Source organism: Vipera ursinii, assembly GCF_947247035.1.
Source record: "Vipera ursinii genome assembly, chromosome: 1".
Lineage (NCBI taxonomy): Eukaryota > Metazoa > Chordata > Lepidosauria > Squamata > Viperidae > Vipera > Vipera ursinii.
In genome coordinates this window covers 27,530,608-27,546,688 of record NC_139512.1, presented here as the reverse complement: position 1 = coordinate 27,546,688, position 16,081 = coordinate 27,530,608, and the positions used below count along the sequence as shown (strand labels likewise).

The window sequence follows — 16,081 nt, the reverse complement described above, 5'->3', positions numbered from 1 at the left end:
CACACACACACACGATGCTGCAGCACAGCAGAATGGGGGCAGAGGAGAAGGATAGAAAAATACATATGATTGTGTCATTTTTTATTAGATATTATAAACATTAAGTATCTCTTTTGATGCCCCTTAAAAACTGGAGCAATTGAACAAAGATTCCATCTTACTGAAACAGAATTGGAACCCGAGTCCACTTACCATAAAATACTTAAGAGTAACATAAAACAGGGGTTTACCATTATTTCAAATGAAGCATTTTTTTCAAAATGTTTTCCAGTAGGTATTCTAATTGGTATTTATTTCACAAACTGTGCAGTACATATCACACATTTCGTAATATGAAAGCACTGGCTGATCTACTTGCTCTAATTCCTGAGAGATTAGGAAAGAAATATAATTTCCTGTTCATGTAATGGAACTGTTGGCTTACTATGATTTTTGAAATGCATAAATGATCTCCTTATCACACAACAAACAGAAAATGTGTCCAGTTATGGGATAAAATATGTGCTTAGGCTTAGTTGTTTTTAAGGTAATGGGTAATTCTATTTTAACAGCAAAAGAGAACCAAAACACATATATCTATACATTACTAGGCAGTTTGGTGTAGTGGCATCCAGACTGGAAACCAAGAAAACATAAATTGTAGCAACTGAGTGAGCTTGGGCCAGTCACTTTCTCTTAGCCTTAGGAAGGAGGCAATGGCAAACCAATTCTGGAAAACCTTGCCCAAAAAACTGTAGGGACTTATCCAGGCAGTTTCTGAGAACTGGACAAGAATGAACAGAAAAAAAAATACCGGTAATTATTGTTATTGAATGAGAGTTTGTACTTGAGGAGAATATTGAAAATCCTTACTACTAATACAACTATTTTAGAATATTTAAGCATATTTCAGAATGAGGAGTATTCTTCAAAATATTTTTCTTCACAATAATTAACTTTTGAAGTTAGCCTTAAACAAAAAAGATTGACAGTATTTGCCTTAGGGGAAGAAAATAACACAAACTCCTGCCCTTCACTTTACCTTTCGGTCATTAATAACGTACTTAGATATGTTTAGTAACGATGTGTACACAGAGGTCTATCAATTACCTATTTTGGTCATATCCTAAAGGCTGTTTATAACTGCTCTTTTTTGCAAGGCATTTGGCAAAATGGATTTCCCGTAAAACCAATTGCTTTATAAGAAAATAATGTTAGCTCATCTAAATTTAAAGAGCATTTACATTTGAGTTGGAAACACTTTGGTGACTCACTGTTAAGTTTTCCCTCCTTTCCCTCTCTTAAGTCATTATAAAAAGTAAACTGTTAGTGATAAAGCTATTTTGAATTGACCTTCATAGTCTAATTATATGTGAGGTACATCTACTTTTAGGAATGCTTCTTGTATAGTTCCTTCCTTGCCACATGAGAGCAAAAGGTATGATCAGTATTCTTCCACTTACCTGGGATAGAGAAACCCTCCTTTAGGAGGGCCAACATGGTGAGAGACTGTGCTGTCTCTGATTATAGCGTAATTCTACAATGAAGAGGAACTAAAGTAAAATCCTCTCTTAGTTATAAAGCAAGCTGTGTGTGGAGCTAGTCACATCTCTCAACTTAAATTATAGAACTTCCTACACAGAGGTTGGCTCCTTCAAAAAACTAGCCAAAATTCTGGATGAAGTCCAGAATATATTATTTACTGGCTGAACTTTGGCCAGCTGAACTTTGACCAAACAGATCTTCCCCTTCCCCATAGCCTCATGATCTCTTCTAGAGGATCCTCCAAAAGACTGCTTACTGAAGATTTAATAAGTAGACGTAGCATTTTTATTCTTTTTTGAGCATGACTTTGATACACCCCACCTGAGGTATTTGCGATAAATATTGTTAATAAATGACTCAGTCGGTCATTTCATTAAAACAAAGCCATTGGCTGGTTTCACCAAAAGATGTTTAAACAAACCTATTAAGAATGTGAGAGCTACATTTGCACATGTGCAAAGATGGGGAAATGGTTGAAGAAATTTTAAAGTGCACAATTGCTGGTAGAAACTTAGTGGGTAGTATATCATTTGTTGTGAGGAATTAATGTGAAAAAAATAAATAAATTACTGTGACTAAGAGTATGCTTATATGGAAATGAAAATACATTAAAAGAAACATAAAATATGGTAAATGCAGTAGGAATCAAGACCTCAGACCATGATGAAATGCACCTTAGAATACTGAAAGATGACTAAACATTGTCAGGTCCTTTGTTATTTAATGTTGAAGAGACCTATGGAATTGGGGAGGCGCCAAAGGATGAGAAAAGAACAAATGAGGCCCCTCCTTTTCAAGAAAGGGGAAAATAGAGAATCCCACCGAGTCTAACATCAGTACCTAAAAAGGTGTTACAGCCAGTAATAAAGTAGGTCATTTGAAACCATCATGAAGATAATGCTATGATTTCTAAGAGTCAGCAGGATTTTGCAAAAAAATAAGTCATATTAAATAAAGCTCAATGTCACCTTTAACAAAGTAAATATTTTGGTGGATTAGAGGAATGCTGTGGATAATCAGCTAAATTTCAGCAAACTTTAGACAAGGTTCTACATAATATTCTCATTGACAAGTTGTTAAAATATGATTTAGATCAGACATGTCAAACACAAGGCCCGGGGGCCGGATGCGGCCCGTAAAGTGGTTTCATGTGGCCCGCGAAGCCATCCTGGAAACAGTGAGGGAACGGCCCCCACTGCCTTGGCCCTGGCACAGAGACCCTCCTTCTGCCAGAGACCCTCAGATCTGTCCCACTCCTGCCCAGGCCCCCATAGGCACCCTTGATGCGAACGATGTAGAGCTGGCCTTGCCCACCCAGTAGGCCATATGCACTCTAGCCACGCCCACCCAGTAGGCCACGCCCACCCTGGCCATACCCACCCGGCCCCCTGAGGGCAACCGCAAAGAGACAGTGGTTAACTGACTAATTATGAGAATCAGGATTAATGGTTCTACATCACGCTAGTAATTAGCGATCTATCTTGGAACCATATTATTCAACATTTTATTAGTAACCTGGATAATGGAATTGATACCTGCTTATCAAATTTGCAGATAACACAAAATTGGGAGGTTTGCCCAACTCCATTTTGTGATGTTTTAAATGTTATTGCATGACATCTTGAGTCACTGATGTTTATGTAATTACTCTAAAAATTTGAGTCCCAGGTACATTTATCTGTAAAAGAGGCATAATGGCACACTGATCTCTGGGACAGAAAGTTTTATTAAGCACTAAGCTTTCGTTAGCCACCGCTAACATTGTCAAAGTGTAAGCTAACATTGGGAAGACTTTTATAGCCCTTTAAGTGTTGGTAATTTGGCCAATGTGCGCGTAATAGGTCCGTCAGTCTGCCGCCCACATTTGATTGGATGTATTGATCTCAGTTCGGTTGTGCTGGCCGGCATCCGCCATGCTCCTGCCACTCTGCCTCCTGCCACTTGCCCCGCTGGCCGAACATGCCTGTCATATAGCATCAGACCATCTGATGTTGCCACATGGTCACCCACTGTCACAGTCCGATACGCTGTCAACGCTTCGTGTGTTTGCTCCAGCTGGTGGCTTCTCAGCCATGCTCGCTGTGTCAATCGCACCAGTTTGCTGTCTCATCCTCGATCTCGTGGTAGGTCTGGTCCGTTCTCCCATCTCCTCAATCATCATGGCTTCCAGCTGTACCAGCATATCAGTTGATGTGGAATCAGGATGTCTTGCCTTTTTACCCTGAGTGATTACACGGGCGGAGGGTGGTTCTCGATTTACCCCTTCTGACCCCTTGCGCGATTGCTCATGATGTTTTAGCTCTTGATATGCTGGTAACAGATCAACATGCCAGTTGATCTGGAATGCTGGTCGGACAGCCAGGCTTCCTTTAGCAGGCGACCACCCTTTGCTGAATCCTGGGCGATGACCTCAGCCCCTACAAAGTTAAACAAGTGGTTGTTTAACTTGGGACCAATGTTCATTTTGCCTGACTGCCAACTCATGTTTGTGAATCCTTGTCTGCAGGCATTTAGCAGTTTCCCCAACATAGTTGCTTGTACAGTCATTGCAACTAATCTGGTAAACCATAGATGACATTTCTCCTTTAGGCAAGGATTCTTTGGAGCGCATTACCCTTGTTCGCAGGGTCTGGCTGGGTTTGTGTACCACCTTGATGCCATGAGCCGATAATATCCGCACGGCTGTCTCAGATACTCCATTAACATATGGGAGTGTTGCCCAAATGGCAGTTGTGGATCCATCATCAATTGGTCACAACTCATGGCACCAGCAGCAATGTTGAATAAAATCTGTCAAATATCTGTTCTGTATATATACCTGGTAGAGATGTGTTCGTTCCTTAGATTTCACTGCTATCATGTTGCAGCGGGTGTCAATTCTTTTAAACAATGTCCTGATGCAGCTGATTTTGTGCACAGTAGGATGGTCGCTGTCATTATGCAAAATATGGTCGGTGTTCGTGGCTTTCCAATACACACTTGTAGAAAAAACACCATTGGGCTCACAGCTGATGAAAACGTCTAGAAATGCCAGCGCATTGTTGGTCTCTTCTTCTATTGTGAACTGGATGTCTGGACAGATCGAATTAAGTGTTTTCTAGCCAATGATAAAAAGTATCCCATGTTCTAAAATAAACTGAGTCTTCTTTTTCTTTCATTTTCAATGTCACTTGATTGTAAGATCTATACAGCAATGGAACAGACTACCTAAGAAGATTATGACTTCTTTCTCTAGAGAATTTGAAAAGGAGGTTGGACAGCCATCTCTGGACCATGACTTAATGAGTTTTTCTATATATTGCAGACTAGTAGGTCAAACCCTAGGTCAGTGATGGCGAACCTTTTAGAGACCGAGTGCCCACAAACCGCCCTGCCCCCGCCCTGCCCCTGCTCTGCCTGCCCACTCCCGCCCTCAACCTGCCTGCCCTCAGGGCCATCCACGGACCACCGCAGATCGCCCAGGTGGCCCTGCAGCACCATGGTGGCCACGCCCTCCGCCCACGCCCCGCAGCATCATCTGCTGCCCAGCTACCATGTGCTTGGCTGTGCTGCTCCACGCAGGCTGCACCCAGGGTGACTCTCCTCCAGGGGGGCTGCTGGTGAGGAGGAGGCTGTGGGGGGAGGCGGGGTTGGGGCAATGGCATGCATGCCCACAGAGAGGGCGCCGAGTGCCGCCTCTGGCACTCGTGCCATAAGTTCGCCACCACTGCCCTAGGTAGTTGCAGATTGCACAGTGCAAATGAACAATCCCCATCTATTACAATTATACTTTCCCCCCTTTTGTACTGCTAGTTACTAAACATTTCTTGGAATGCTTAGCCTCAATTCAAAATGATTTTTGTGTATCTAGCTCTCCTACAAAGGCTAATGGAATTTACTAGTGACTTGATGATTTCAGCAGATAATGTGGAGTGAGCATTTGATAGAGATAGAAAACATCATGAGGCTAGTCAATGGTAGGTTTTGCTAAATGTTACCTCAAAGGACTGCTATTTTCCTCAGCCCTCATACATTCAGTTTATTTTCACTCTATTTTCTCTTATTTTGCAAGCAAAAATTCAAAATCATTTGTTGTTTTTGAATATTTGAGATTTTAGATGTTGTAATAGCCCATTTTTGTTTGCTTTTTTACATTCTTTCAAGTTGAAGCTCATTTGGAAATATTTTATATAAAGAAGAACTGAAGAGGGGTGGGAAATGAGATTTCGAAGAAATATATCCTTCATTTAGTTATTTTAAACTGTTAAAAAAATCCCCCACAGCTTAAAAAAATATACCATGGGATAAAGGCTGGGCCAAGCCAGCATGCAATTTCCCTTTCCTTACTTCAACAGGCTTGCTTAAGTTAAAGAGAAGCATTTCCCCTTCTAGCTTTGAAACTGTTATTTATAAAAATTCAGCTCCAGACACATGTCCATCAGCTTTGAAGCCAAACAACTCCAACTTCTTGTCCTCCTCCTCCTCCTCCCTGCCCTAGCTAACAAAAGAAGCAATCAGCAAACCACTTGGCTCTCCTCAGTGTATTTTTTCCATGCTAACTGGCTGTTGAGTAGTCTTTCCAAGGATGCTTCTCTGCTGCCAGGTTACCTACCAACTCTGCCAATTTTGAGATAAAGGTGATAGCTTCAGCTTCCTTAATAGTTTTTGTAGATGTAGTTGGCTCCTGCCTTACTCTCCCACCTTTCAATTTAGGTTTAAAATATATCCATAATCCCGTGTGTGTGTGTGTGCGTGTGTGTGTGTGTGTGTGTAATGAACTGACAACTAATTACGAAGAGAGAGAAAAGAGAAAGGGCAGAAAAACCAGTTCTCAGCAGAAATCCAATATTTTACTCCAGCTCATTCGACCAGTATAGAGTAAAAATGCTAGTATTCAAATCCCTATATAGTCTCATTTTTTGTTAAGCTGTTAATCTATTCCATAGGACTGTCTAAGAAATAAAGATTACAGATGTTTCTTGAATTTCATAAGAGCTCCAATGATTGCAAAAAGTAAAAGAATAATAAAGGAAACCTCTGAGTTAATCCTTTAGTATTATTCTTTGGTGGCAGGAAAAAAGGAATAAACCATACAAAAGAGAAATATAATCAGTCCATTTCAGAACTCAGTAATATGTAGTTGCTTACTAAACCTGTCTCTTTCATTACTTACCAACTTATCCAGAAGTTCCTGTTTATTCTTCCTCTTCAACATCTGTTGCATTTGTTCCTCCTTTTGTATAAGAAGCCGCCTCTGTTCATTCTCCTGCCTTTCAACCTCCAGTGCCTCTTCCAGCTCCTCTTGTTCTCGAGACTAAGCAGAACCATAATAATTAATACTTCTGAGCTGAAACTTGTTAAGGGTACAAGACTAGGGCAACAGAAAACCTGAAAAAAGCAGCTAGTATCTACGCTTAGGAAAAGTCAACTATGGACATCAAGGATATTATAAAGTTTCTTGTATCTTGACAGAGAGGGGAGCCGAAATCATCCTTTCTCATAACAGAAGTCATCTAATGAGTGTCCTTTTCAGACTAACAAGATAAAGGTACCGAGATCCTATTTCCTTAAGAAATAGGCTAAATCCCATTCAAATCTAACAATAGAAACATGTCCCAATGATCTGCACCTCCCTTATTTGTTCAATTAAAGATTAGATTATATCCATGTTTCAAGAATTCTAAGCAAAGCTGGAAACGAAATATACCAAAAACCAAGTATGATTTTCCTTATATGTCATGGATAGTTCAGTCTACTCTATTTTCCCTGTAGGTTCGTTGAAATGACAATGCAGATATCTATATCTATATATTCAAGTCACCAGATAAAGGATCTCAAAAAATGGATGAGCGGATGGAACAGATGCTTTTAAATATTTTGCTATTAATTCCTTTATTTCAATTAATTCAGAAAAAAATGACGCAAACAAACCCTACAAAACTTACCAATTTAATCTTATTTTTATGAATAACTTCTTTGTTTTCTTTCTGGTATATTTCCATTTTCTTTCTTGTGCTTTCTACATCAACATTGTTGGTGAGGTTGAATACTGGATCAATTTTGATTAAAAAAATAATGGAGAAGGGAAGGGGAGGGAAGAGAAGGAGAGAGAAGGGGAGGGGAGGATCAGTAAACATTAAAAGCTCTGCCTTTGTTCCAAAAATAGTATTTCCCAAAATATTCCTATTTTTAAAATAATAGTTACTATTAGAAATTTTGGAATATGTTTCTTCTAAAAATTAGTGGTGAGATTATCTATATTCACATACTTTTATTTCAATTTTGTTTTATCCTAAGTTGTTCCATAATTCCATCAAGCAACAGCCTACTTATTACAGTTACTGCTGAAAAGTCACAGGATTATTCAAAGGGTGAAAAATGCAAAATTCAAGCATTATGATGTGTTAATTCAACTGTACAGGAAGAGAAGCAAGTCTCTAGAAATGCAATGAATTCTTCAACAATGCTGAAGTCAAAGTTTAGATTTGATTGTATTTTCCCCCCATTATGCTTCTTATAAAATACCACATTACTAATTTTTGGCTCAACCATACTTGGAATCCTGGGTAAAGTTCTAGACACTGCTCAATTCCTATAACAATATTGGGAAGCTAGAAAGGATGCAGAAAATAGTTGAGGTATACTACAGGCTGGGGTCAGAATAAGGCAGCCACTTCTGATTGTCAAAGTTTAGGGGGGGGGGGGAAGCCAGCAAATTGTTAATGTTCTGTGAAAAGGTATTTGTTTCATTTTGGATTTTTACATAAGTATGGCACTGAATGATATTAGAACTTCATGTGAGTTCTACCAATATGTAAAATGGAATGAACAGATAAAATAAAGTTTACTCTATTTTGTTATTTCATAAACAAAATAATCCAACATGTGAAAAATATAGAAATGCAATTGTCCACTAGATTCTGTAATGGGTTGTATCACCTTTAATCACAATAACCACCTTCCCCATGTGGTTCTAGTTCATTCTGTCATGAAAACTCACCAGGTATAACTTTGGCCTAAATAATTTCTTTCACAAAACTAAGATTATTTTTGTGGAAAGGAATAAAATAAAATTGTGCTACTCTTAGATACATGCACATAACCAAATAAAAATACTGCTAATACCCATAATAACTTCCTATAATCTTGATCAATATTGTGTTTTGCTTATGAGTTATGAGTTACCTAGGAATGGAAAAATAAGGCACAAAATAGAATGTATGAGTGAATGAATGAATGAATGCTATCATTTAACCTTTTATCAGGGAACAGCATCTATGGGATGTCCTCAGTGGTAATTAACATAACTAGCTTTGGACACCCATGTGACACCTTCTCGCAGTTTAGCACCTCCAGTTAAGCTAGGACTGCAATTCCCAGAATGCCCATTTGTCAAGCTGGGACAGGATATAATGCAGTGGACCATGAAGACCCATTTGTTACTCTATTTCAGGAAGCAAATTTCTCAGGTTGGCATTAGTACAGATGACTGTTATGTAGACAACTTAGAAAAGTCTTTCTTATGTAATCACACTGAAGCACAACATACATTTCCAAATAAACCTGTCTTAGGCCTTCACAATTATGAAGAAGCAAGAAAAAAGGAGATAGACAAATGTAATTTTGTTCATCTCTCTTTCGTTCTTTTACATGTTGTCCTGCCTTTAAGATGTTAAGATACAACACAATGCAAATTGTTTTTAATACCACTTTCATATCTTTAAAAAACCTCAAAATCAAAAAATTCCCATTTAACTTGTAAGGCTGTGTGGTGTGAGGTGGGTATGTATGCATGCATTCAAAACCACACACACAATCACTAATCAAATTTGTAGTGCTGGGGTGGGGGTGGGGAAACCCAGTTCAGCTGCAGCACAAATCTCCAGCCACAGAGCTAGGGGTGCTCAGGCCCAGCTACCTCACTCTGTGCTACCTCACCAGAAGAGGGAGCTGCTAGCCTTTTGTTAAAGCTCTTTGGCAGAAATGGCCAGAAAGAACTATTGCTTGTCACCCATCAAGACTGGATGACAAAAAGAATCATTGGACTTCATCTCACTGTATAAGGTTTCCCAGGTCTGAATTGGCTCTTCAGAATTTGAGCAAGTTAATTTTGATCAAAATACTTGCTTCTTGCAAATTGGCCTGTTAGCTCACCCTCGTTGCCTGATCACACCTGGTATCAGCTTTGCTTCACCTGTGTCAGCTCTCTTGTCCAATAATGATCAGTCAATGCTCATTTGTTTGTTTGTTGTTTGTTTGTTTTATTCAACTTATATGCCACCCATCTAGCCTGGCGATGACTCTAGGAAGCTTACAATCATTAGGTAAAGGTAAAGGTAGTCATTTCTGACTCTAGGGGCCGGTGCTCATCTCCGTTTCAAAGCCGAAGAGACAGCGCTTGTCCGAGGATGTCTCCGTGGTCATGTGGCCGGCATGACTAGACGCCAAAGGCGTACGGAACACTGTTACCTTCCCACCGTAGTGGTCCCTATTTTTCTACTTGCATTTTTACATGCTTTCAAACTGCTAGGTTGGCAGAAGCTGGGACAAGTAACAGGCGCTCACTCTGTTACGCGGCACTCGGGATTCGACCCGCCAAACTGCCGACCTTCTGATTGACAAGCTCAGCGTCCTAACCCACTGAGCCACCACGTCCCTTTACAATCATTAAGAACCAATAAAAATATTAAAAATTTAAAAAATAACATTAAAGTAATGGTAGGGAAGAGAAGGAAGAAAGTACGATGCATATGGGAGGGGGAAGTGAAGGGGGTCTTATCATTCCCTTAACCACCTCCAGAACGACGTATCCCCATTGGGGTCCCAGACCAGTTGGCAGAGCCAAGTCTTCAGGCCCTTTCGGAAGGCCAAAAGGGTAGGTGCAGATTTCATCTCAAAGGACATAATGTTCCAAAGGGCAGGAGCCACATCTGAAAAGGCTCTTCCCCTGGGCCCCACCAGCTGGAATTCCTTGGCCAATGAAGTCTCCAGCCCCTTCTACCAATGTAACTCATCCATTTAACCTGGTAACCTGGACCCATGCTATGAAGGGCCTTAAAGATGACAACCAACACCTTGAATTGGAATCGGAAGCAAACTGGCAACCAGTGCAACTCGTGGAACAGCAGTGTAACATGGGCTACTTTAGGAGCTCCAAGAAGTGTTTTTCACAGTTAAATTCTGTGCCAGCTGCAGCATCTGAATATTTTTCAAGGGTAGTCTCATGTAGAGCACATTGCAGTAGTTCAAGCAAGACATGACCAGGGCTTGAGTGACTGAGCACAGAAACTTATTACAACTTGATTATTTTTTTGAATACAATAAGAAACAGGACTATTGAAAGTAAAATAAATAACAGTGGCACTGCAAGTCACCAACCGTGTCAAATAATTTGTACTCACATTAATTTGCTTACTATTACCCAATTTTGTCTTCTGTTTATGATATAGTCAAGAGCAGGGGCAGAAACAAAAAAATGTAAAACCAAGAGCAAACTTTAATGCCCAGCTAGCAAAGCAAGAGCTAATAGATCCAGGGGACTTCTTAAAGGGAAAGGTTTGGGGGAACTCAGCCCCAAAGGTCAGGCATATCTCGCCACCTATACTCAGATAAATGCTGTGCAGGGTAAGGAGAGGAGGATTCGATTGAAATATGCACACTAAAAGCTCACTGGAGTATAGCCATAAATAGAGGGAAGGCATTAAATATTAACAAGACCTCAAAGAGCACATACATCTCTCCCCTATTAACATGCCTTGGTCTCCAATGCAAGAAAGATCCTATTTCCCACCCAATCTGTTAGGTCAACATTCCCCAATGAGAATGTTGTGTTACAACTGCCAACAAAATGGGACAGCCCCCAAGCTATAGCATCTGTAGACCTGAAATTCAACAAAGAAGGAGAGAAAAAAGAGATTTCATCTTGCTCTTTAACTTCTGTCCTTCTGCATTAGCCCCATAAATACATTGCCAAAATGTATGTAGGGTCAAATGTCTCAAGTCCTCCCAGCTACTGTACTTGAAGCAGCAAGAGGATTACAGGGGGGGCCATATGGCTACTGTCGTGGTGAATAAAGGCAAATGGAAGCCAAGATTAAGAACTGAATGCTCCTCCTTCCCCTTTTTCTTTGGTGGGAGTTTTTCTTTTGCAGTCCCAGCAATAACCTACAAAGCATTTTTATAACCACATCTGCTGTATGTGTTTCCCACCATACCACAACCCATACTGTTTTTATGGGCATGTATTTAATTACTTTTTAATTTTTGTAACTTTGTGTTTTATTCTTGCCCTGTACACCGCCCTGAGTCCTTCGGGAGAAGGGCGGTATAGAAATATTAATAAATTAAATTAAAATTAAATTAAATCCTTACTATGACTACTAAAAACATTTATTACTCAGATGCATCCCTCCAATTGAAGGGCTCTTGATTAAAAATCCAAGGAGAAAGTAATTAGCCAATCAGCAAGTGCTCCAATAAATATCAGTGAAGAGAGGCTCAGCTTTAACATTCAATGAGGATCAAAGCATGCAGAGCATCAAATATGCACACATTAGAACTTACCAATTTCTTCCACTTCTTCCAGGAAATCATTGTATTCTGCTAGGCTGGGGAAGTCATCCTCTCTTTTATTGTATCTTTGCAAAGAGACACACACAAAAAAATAGGATTATATCTGAGCATTCAAAAATATAAACTTCTGACATTCTTTCTTCATCCTTTCTGAAAAGCCAAGCACTCAGACTTTATCTAAACTGATCTTTTCTGAACCTTAAGTGAGTCAGCAGCTAATAAAAATGCTTCCCCAAAGCCAACAGAATAGAGCAATGACAAATGGATAAAAGGGATCTAAAGAGCTAAGAAAATTATAATCTCAAGTTTGTTATTTCATTTAAAGGTCTAGAACAAGATCATATAAGCCTGACGCCAGGTAATGTCTCATATTTTTAAATGATTATGGTAAGTTTTATAGCTAAAGAGCAATAAGGAAAAAAGTAAAAATATCATCCTTACTAGTTTTTATGCTCAGCAACTTGGCTGTTTTTGGTTAATTCCACATAATAGCAATAGGACTTAGACTTATTATACCGCTGCATAGTACTTTGCAGCTCTAAGCAGTTTACAGAGTCAGCGTATTGTCCCCAATAATCTGGGTCCTCATTTACCAACCTCACAAGGATGTAAGGCTGAGTCAACCTTAAGCCGATGAGAATCGAACTGCTGGCAGTCAGCAGAATTAGCTTGTATTCAGGTTAACAACCAACATTAAAACTCCCAACACATCAGAACTAAGATAAAGAATTGAAGTTTCCTGCCTGAAATATTGTCATATGGAATGATATTTATGCACAAATCAGGTGTCTTTGTTTCTGTGCATTGCTCTGCCCTATTTTGTATTGAAAAACCCAAAGAAAATTACCAAAAAACAGAAAAAATACTTTCCTGAGCAAGAATATTTTGCAAATATTTTAAACAAACCCTTTTCACAAACATGGCTAAAATGAATTTGAAAACACAAACAAAAAAAGAAGTGGCTTCTCTTAATTGGGGCTTTCTGATACTTACATTTTCAGCACCTTCTTACGGATTTCCACCTCCTTGTCAACAGCTGGATCCTCAAAGAGTTGTACCCTGAAGTTGTTCTTCCGCAAAGGGGTATCACACTCTTGACAATTCCCAGCTCCCCGAACAAACAGCAGCTCCACGCAGCTTTCACAACTGAAAGAGAAAAATCACTGGATGCTAAAAAATAAATAAGTGATAAAATAGACAGGTGGTCCAGTAGGTAGCTTCATATTCATGTTTCCTTTTTATTTTCAAAGGGAAGGAAGGGGGGGAGATAAATCTATGCATGAAAAAAGAGTAACATATTACAGATGTGAAAGATTCCAGAAGAACAATAATCTAATTACTTGGCATAAGCAGTGGCTTAAGCATTCATGACAAAAAGATGAAATCAATATGGCTGATGGAAGGCTCTCTCCCCTTCTCAAGAACCAGCAAAGAGAAAAATCTTCAAAAAGTGCTTTTTACCATCTCCAAACTGAGATAGTGAGCCAAAGAAAGGGAAATGTAGAAGATGGTCAATTCTACAGTATTGTAAGCAGAGATGGTTAAAAATTTTATTTCATTCTCACTGTTAAGCAAGTCAACCCAATTTATATTTCCAAGAGTATTCTCATTCCAGTTTTTATCTTTCTCCAAACACTGCGGTATATTCTTGATCTAAGCTAAATAAAAGCAACAAAATATGTACTCAAGAGTACAATGGGAATAAAAATGTGTATTTTGCCAGAAGAAAATTGATTGTTCCCACTGACACAAATTGTAGTTTTCATGTTTCACTTCAAAAGAATTTGAGACATAGTGCTGTTGTTTTATCAAAATAGGTGCATTAACCCCTACTAGAGATTTAATATGTTCCTTGTTTCTTTGGGGTTTTTTAAGCAAACATGTGCCTTCATATTTCAGCAGTACAAGGTCAGTATCTTTGGAAGTCACACACAGTAAAATAGTATTTTTTTTTAATCCCATTTATATCCCGCCCTTCTCCGAAGACTCAGGGCGGCTTACAATTTAAAGCACAAATCAATGTGCTTAGCAATAGCCTTCATTCTATGTATATGCCTGCTTATTAGGGCTTTCGGGGGGGCCCCAAGCGGCATTATTACAAAGTCAGCTTATTGCCCCCAACAATCTGGGTCCTCATTTTACCTACCTTGGAAGGATGGAAGGCTGAGTCAACCTTGAGCCTGGTGGGACTCGAACCTGCACTAATTGCAGGCAGCTGGTGTTACTTAAGGAGGCATTAGCCCACTGCTCCACCAAGGAGGGCCTGCCAGAAGTCCATAAATTTATCTATTCCTGATATAGAGGAAGAAATTGAACCTGTATAAAATTTTGCAACGTAAACTGCTATTTCCTTTCCATTTTGCTCCTTGCTTCCAAACCAGGTTTTTTTATTGCAGGTTCCCCAACAGTCAATATTCTGGGATCATTCTGAGTATTATAGTAGGGCTTTTCAGCCAGTGGTATGGGTACCACCTGTGGTACATTGGCACCTGGCAGGTGGTACGCGACCATCCTAGAAAAGTGGTAGCAGGGGAGGGGAATGAGCTGAACCCGTGGCAGCACCGCACAAGCCTGAGTGAGAGATGGCTGGAGCTGCAGGGCTGTCAGGGCTCAGTGCAAGCACCAGGATCAGTGCCAGGCTCCAGCTGAGCCCAGAAGAAGTGCCAATCAGCTGGAATGTTGTAGCATCTCCAGGGTCTTGTGATTTACATTCAAATGCTTGGCAACTGATTCATATTTATGACGGTCACAGTGTCCCAGGGTCATGTGAAGTGACCTAAACCTGCTGCGACCACCCAGCGGACGGGGGAAGGGGGGTATAAAAACCAGACACCCCACCCCCGCTGCCAATCCTCAACAGAAATGCTCACAACAATGAAAACCTCGGACAGGAGGAAGAGCGCCACCGGGCAGGCAGGCAAGTGTCTTGCTCAGCTGTGGCTTGGGGGGCACTTTTTTCAGTGCCATTGTAACTTCGAACAGTCACTAAGTGAACTGTTGTAAGTCAAGGACTACCTGTACTTCATCACTTTTTTCCATTTTTGGGGGGAGGATCATCAAGTTTTTGACACCTTGCTAGGCAACTGGTGGTTACTCGGATGTTGCCATATCCTAAAAGTGGTACAATGGGTGAAAAGGTTGAAAAGCCCTGTATTATAGTATGATCATCTTAAGATTTATTTTACTTTGCGAATCTTGAGGATTACTAATATCTCCCTCACAACTGAGGAGATGAAGAGCACAGTTTTACCTGGGGGAAGCAATTCAGACAGTGAAAACTGAAGTGACAGTGAAAGAGCCACCACACAAGGTCCCTCTCCCAGAAGGAGAGGTTGTTCTGTCTTCTGGGTAGTATGTTAAATGGCTTTTTTTCTTTTTTCTTTTTCTTTTTTTTTTGGTAAAAGCCAGTAAAAGATAGGGAACGTTCCTCACCTCTGGTCTATAAAATGAAGGCATGCACAGCAACAGCTAGTTTTAGAAGGTCACAAGAGAGCTAGTTAGACTAGATTTCAGGAGGAAGAAAAACGTTTGAAATATGTTATTACAAATACTCAAATCATTACTGACTAAATCATCATCATCTACTTATTTTGGCCAAAGGAGCAAGGAAGTAGCAAATGATGACATATAAATTTGAACAAATGGAGTGCCACATATTTTAGCTTCTGTCTTAACTGGAAGTGAGTTAAAGGTAAAGGTAAAGAGAGATCCAACTAAACTAAGGAGAAATATCCTGATAGTGAGAACAATTAATCACTAGAACAGCTTGCCTCCCACATCACTGGACGTTTTCAAGAAATTGGACAACATTTGTCTGGGATGGTATAAAATCCTCTGCACTGGACAGGAATTTGGATGAGAAGACCTCCAAAGTTCCTTCCAGACTTTTGGTTCTATGATTCCACTCTGTTATTACACTAGCACACCCAAAGTAGTAGTAGTAGTACTAGTAGTAGTAGTAGTAGTAGTAGTAGTAATAATAATAATAATAATAATAATAATAACA

At 39.8% G+C, this 16,081-nt stretch overlaps 1 protein-coding gene across 2 annotated transcripts in view; it reads right to left on the bottom strand.

Annotated features, from left to right (window-relative positions):
- The window catches only part of MNAT1 (MNAT1 component of CDK activating kinase), a 132,700-nt gene that overhangs the window by 75,954 nt on the left and 40,665 nt on the right, over positions 1-16,081 (bottom strand). For both annotated transcript variants that reach the window (XM_083370343.1, XM_083370344.1), the window contains exons 2-5: positions 13,069-13,221; positions 12,067-12,140; positions 7,449-7,552; positions 6,677-6,817 (exon numbers count right to left, since the gene is read on the bottom strand). In XM_083370343.1, the coding sequence (XP_083226469.1) occupies positions 6,677-6,817; positions 7,449-7,552; positions 12,067-12,140; positions 13,069-13,221 (472 nt within the window). The remainder of the gene's footprint in view (positions 1-6,676; positions 6,818-7,448; positions 7,553-12,066; positions 12,141-13,068; positions 13,222-16,081) is intronic.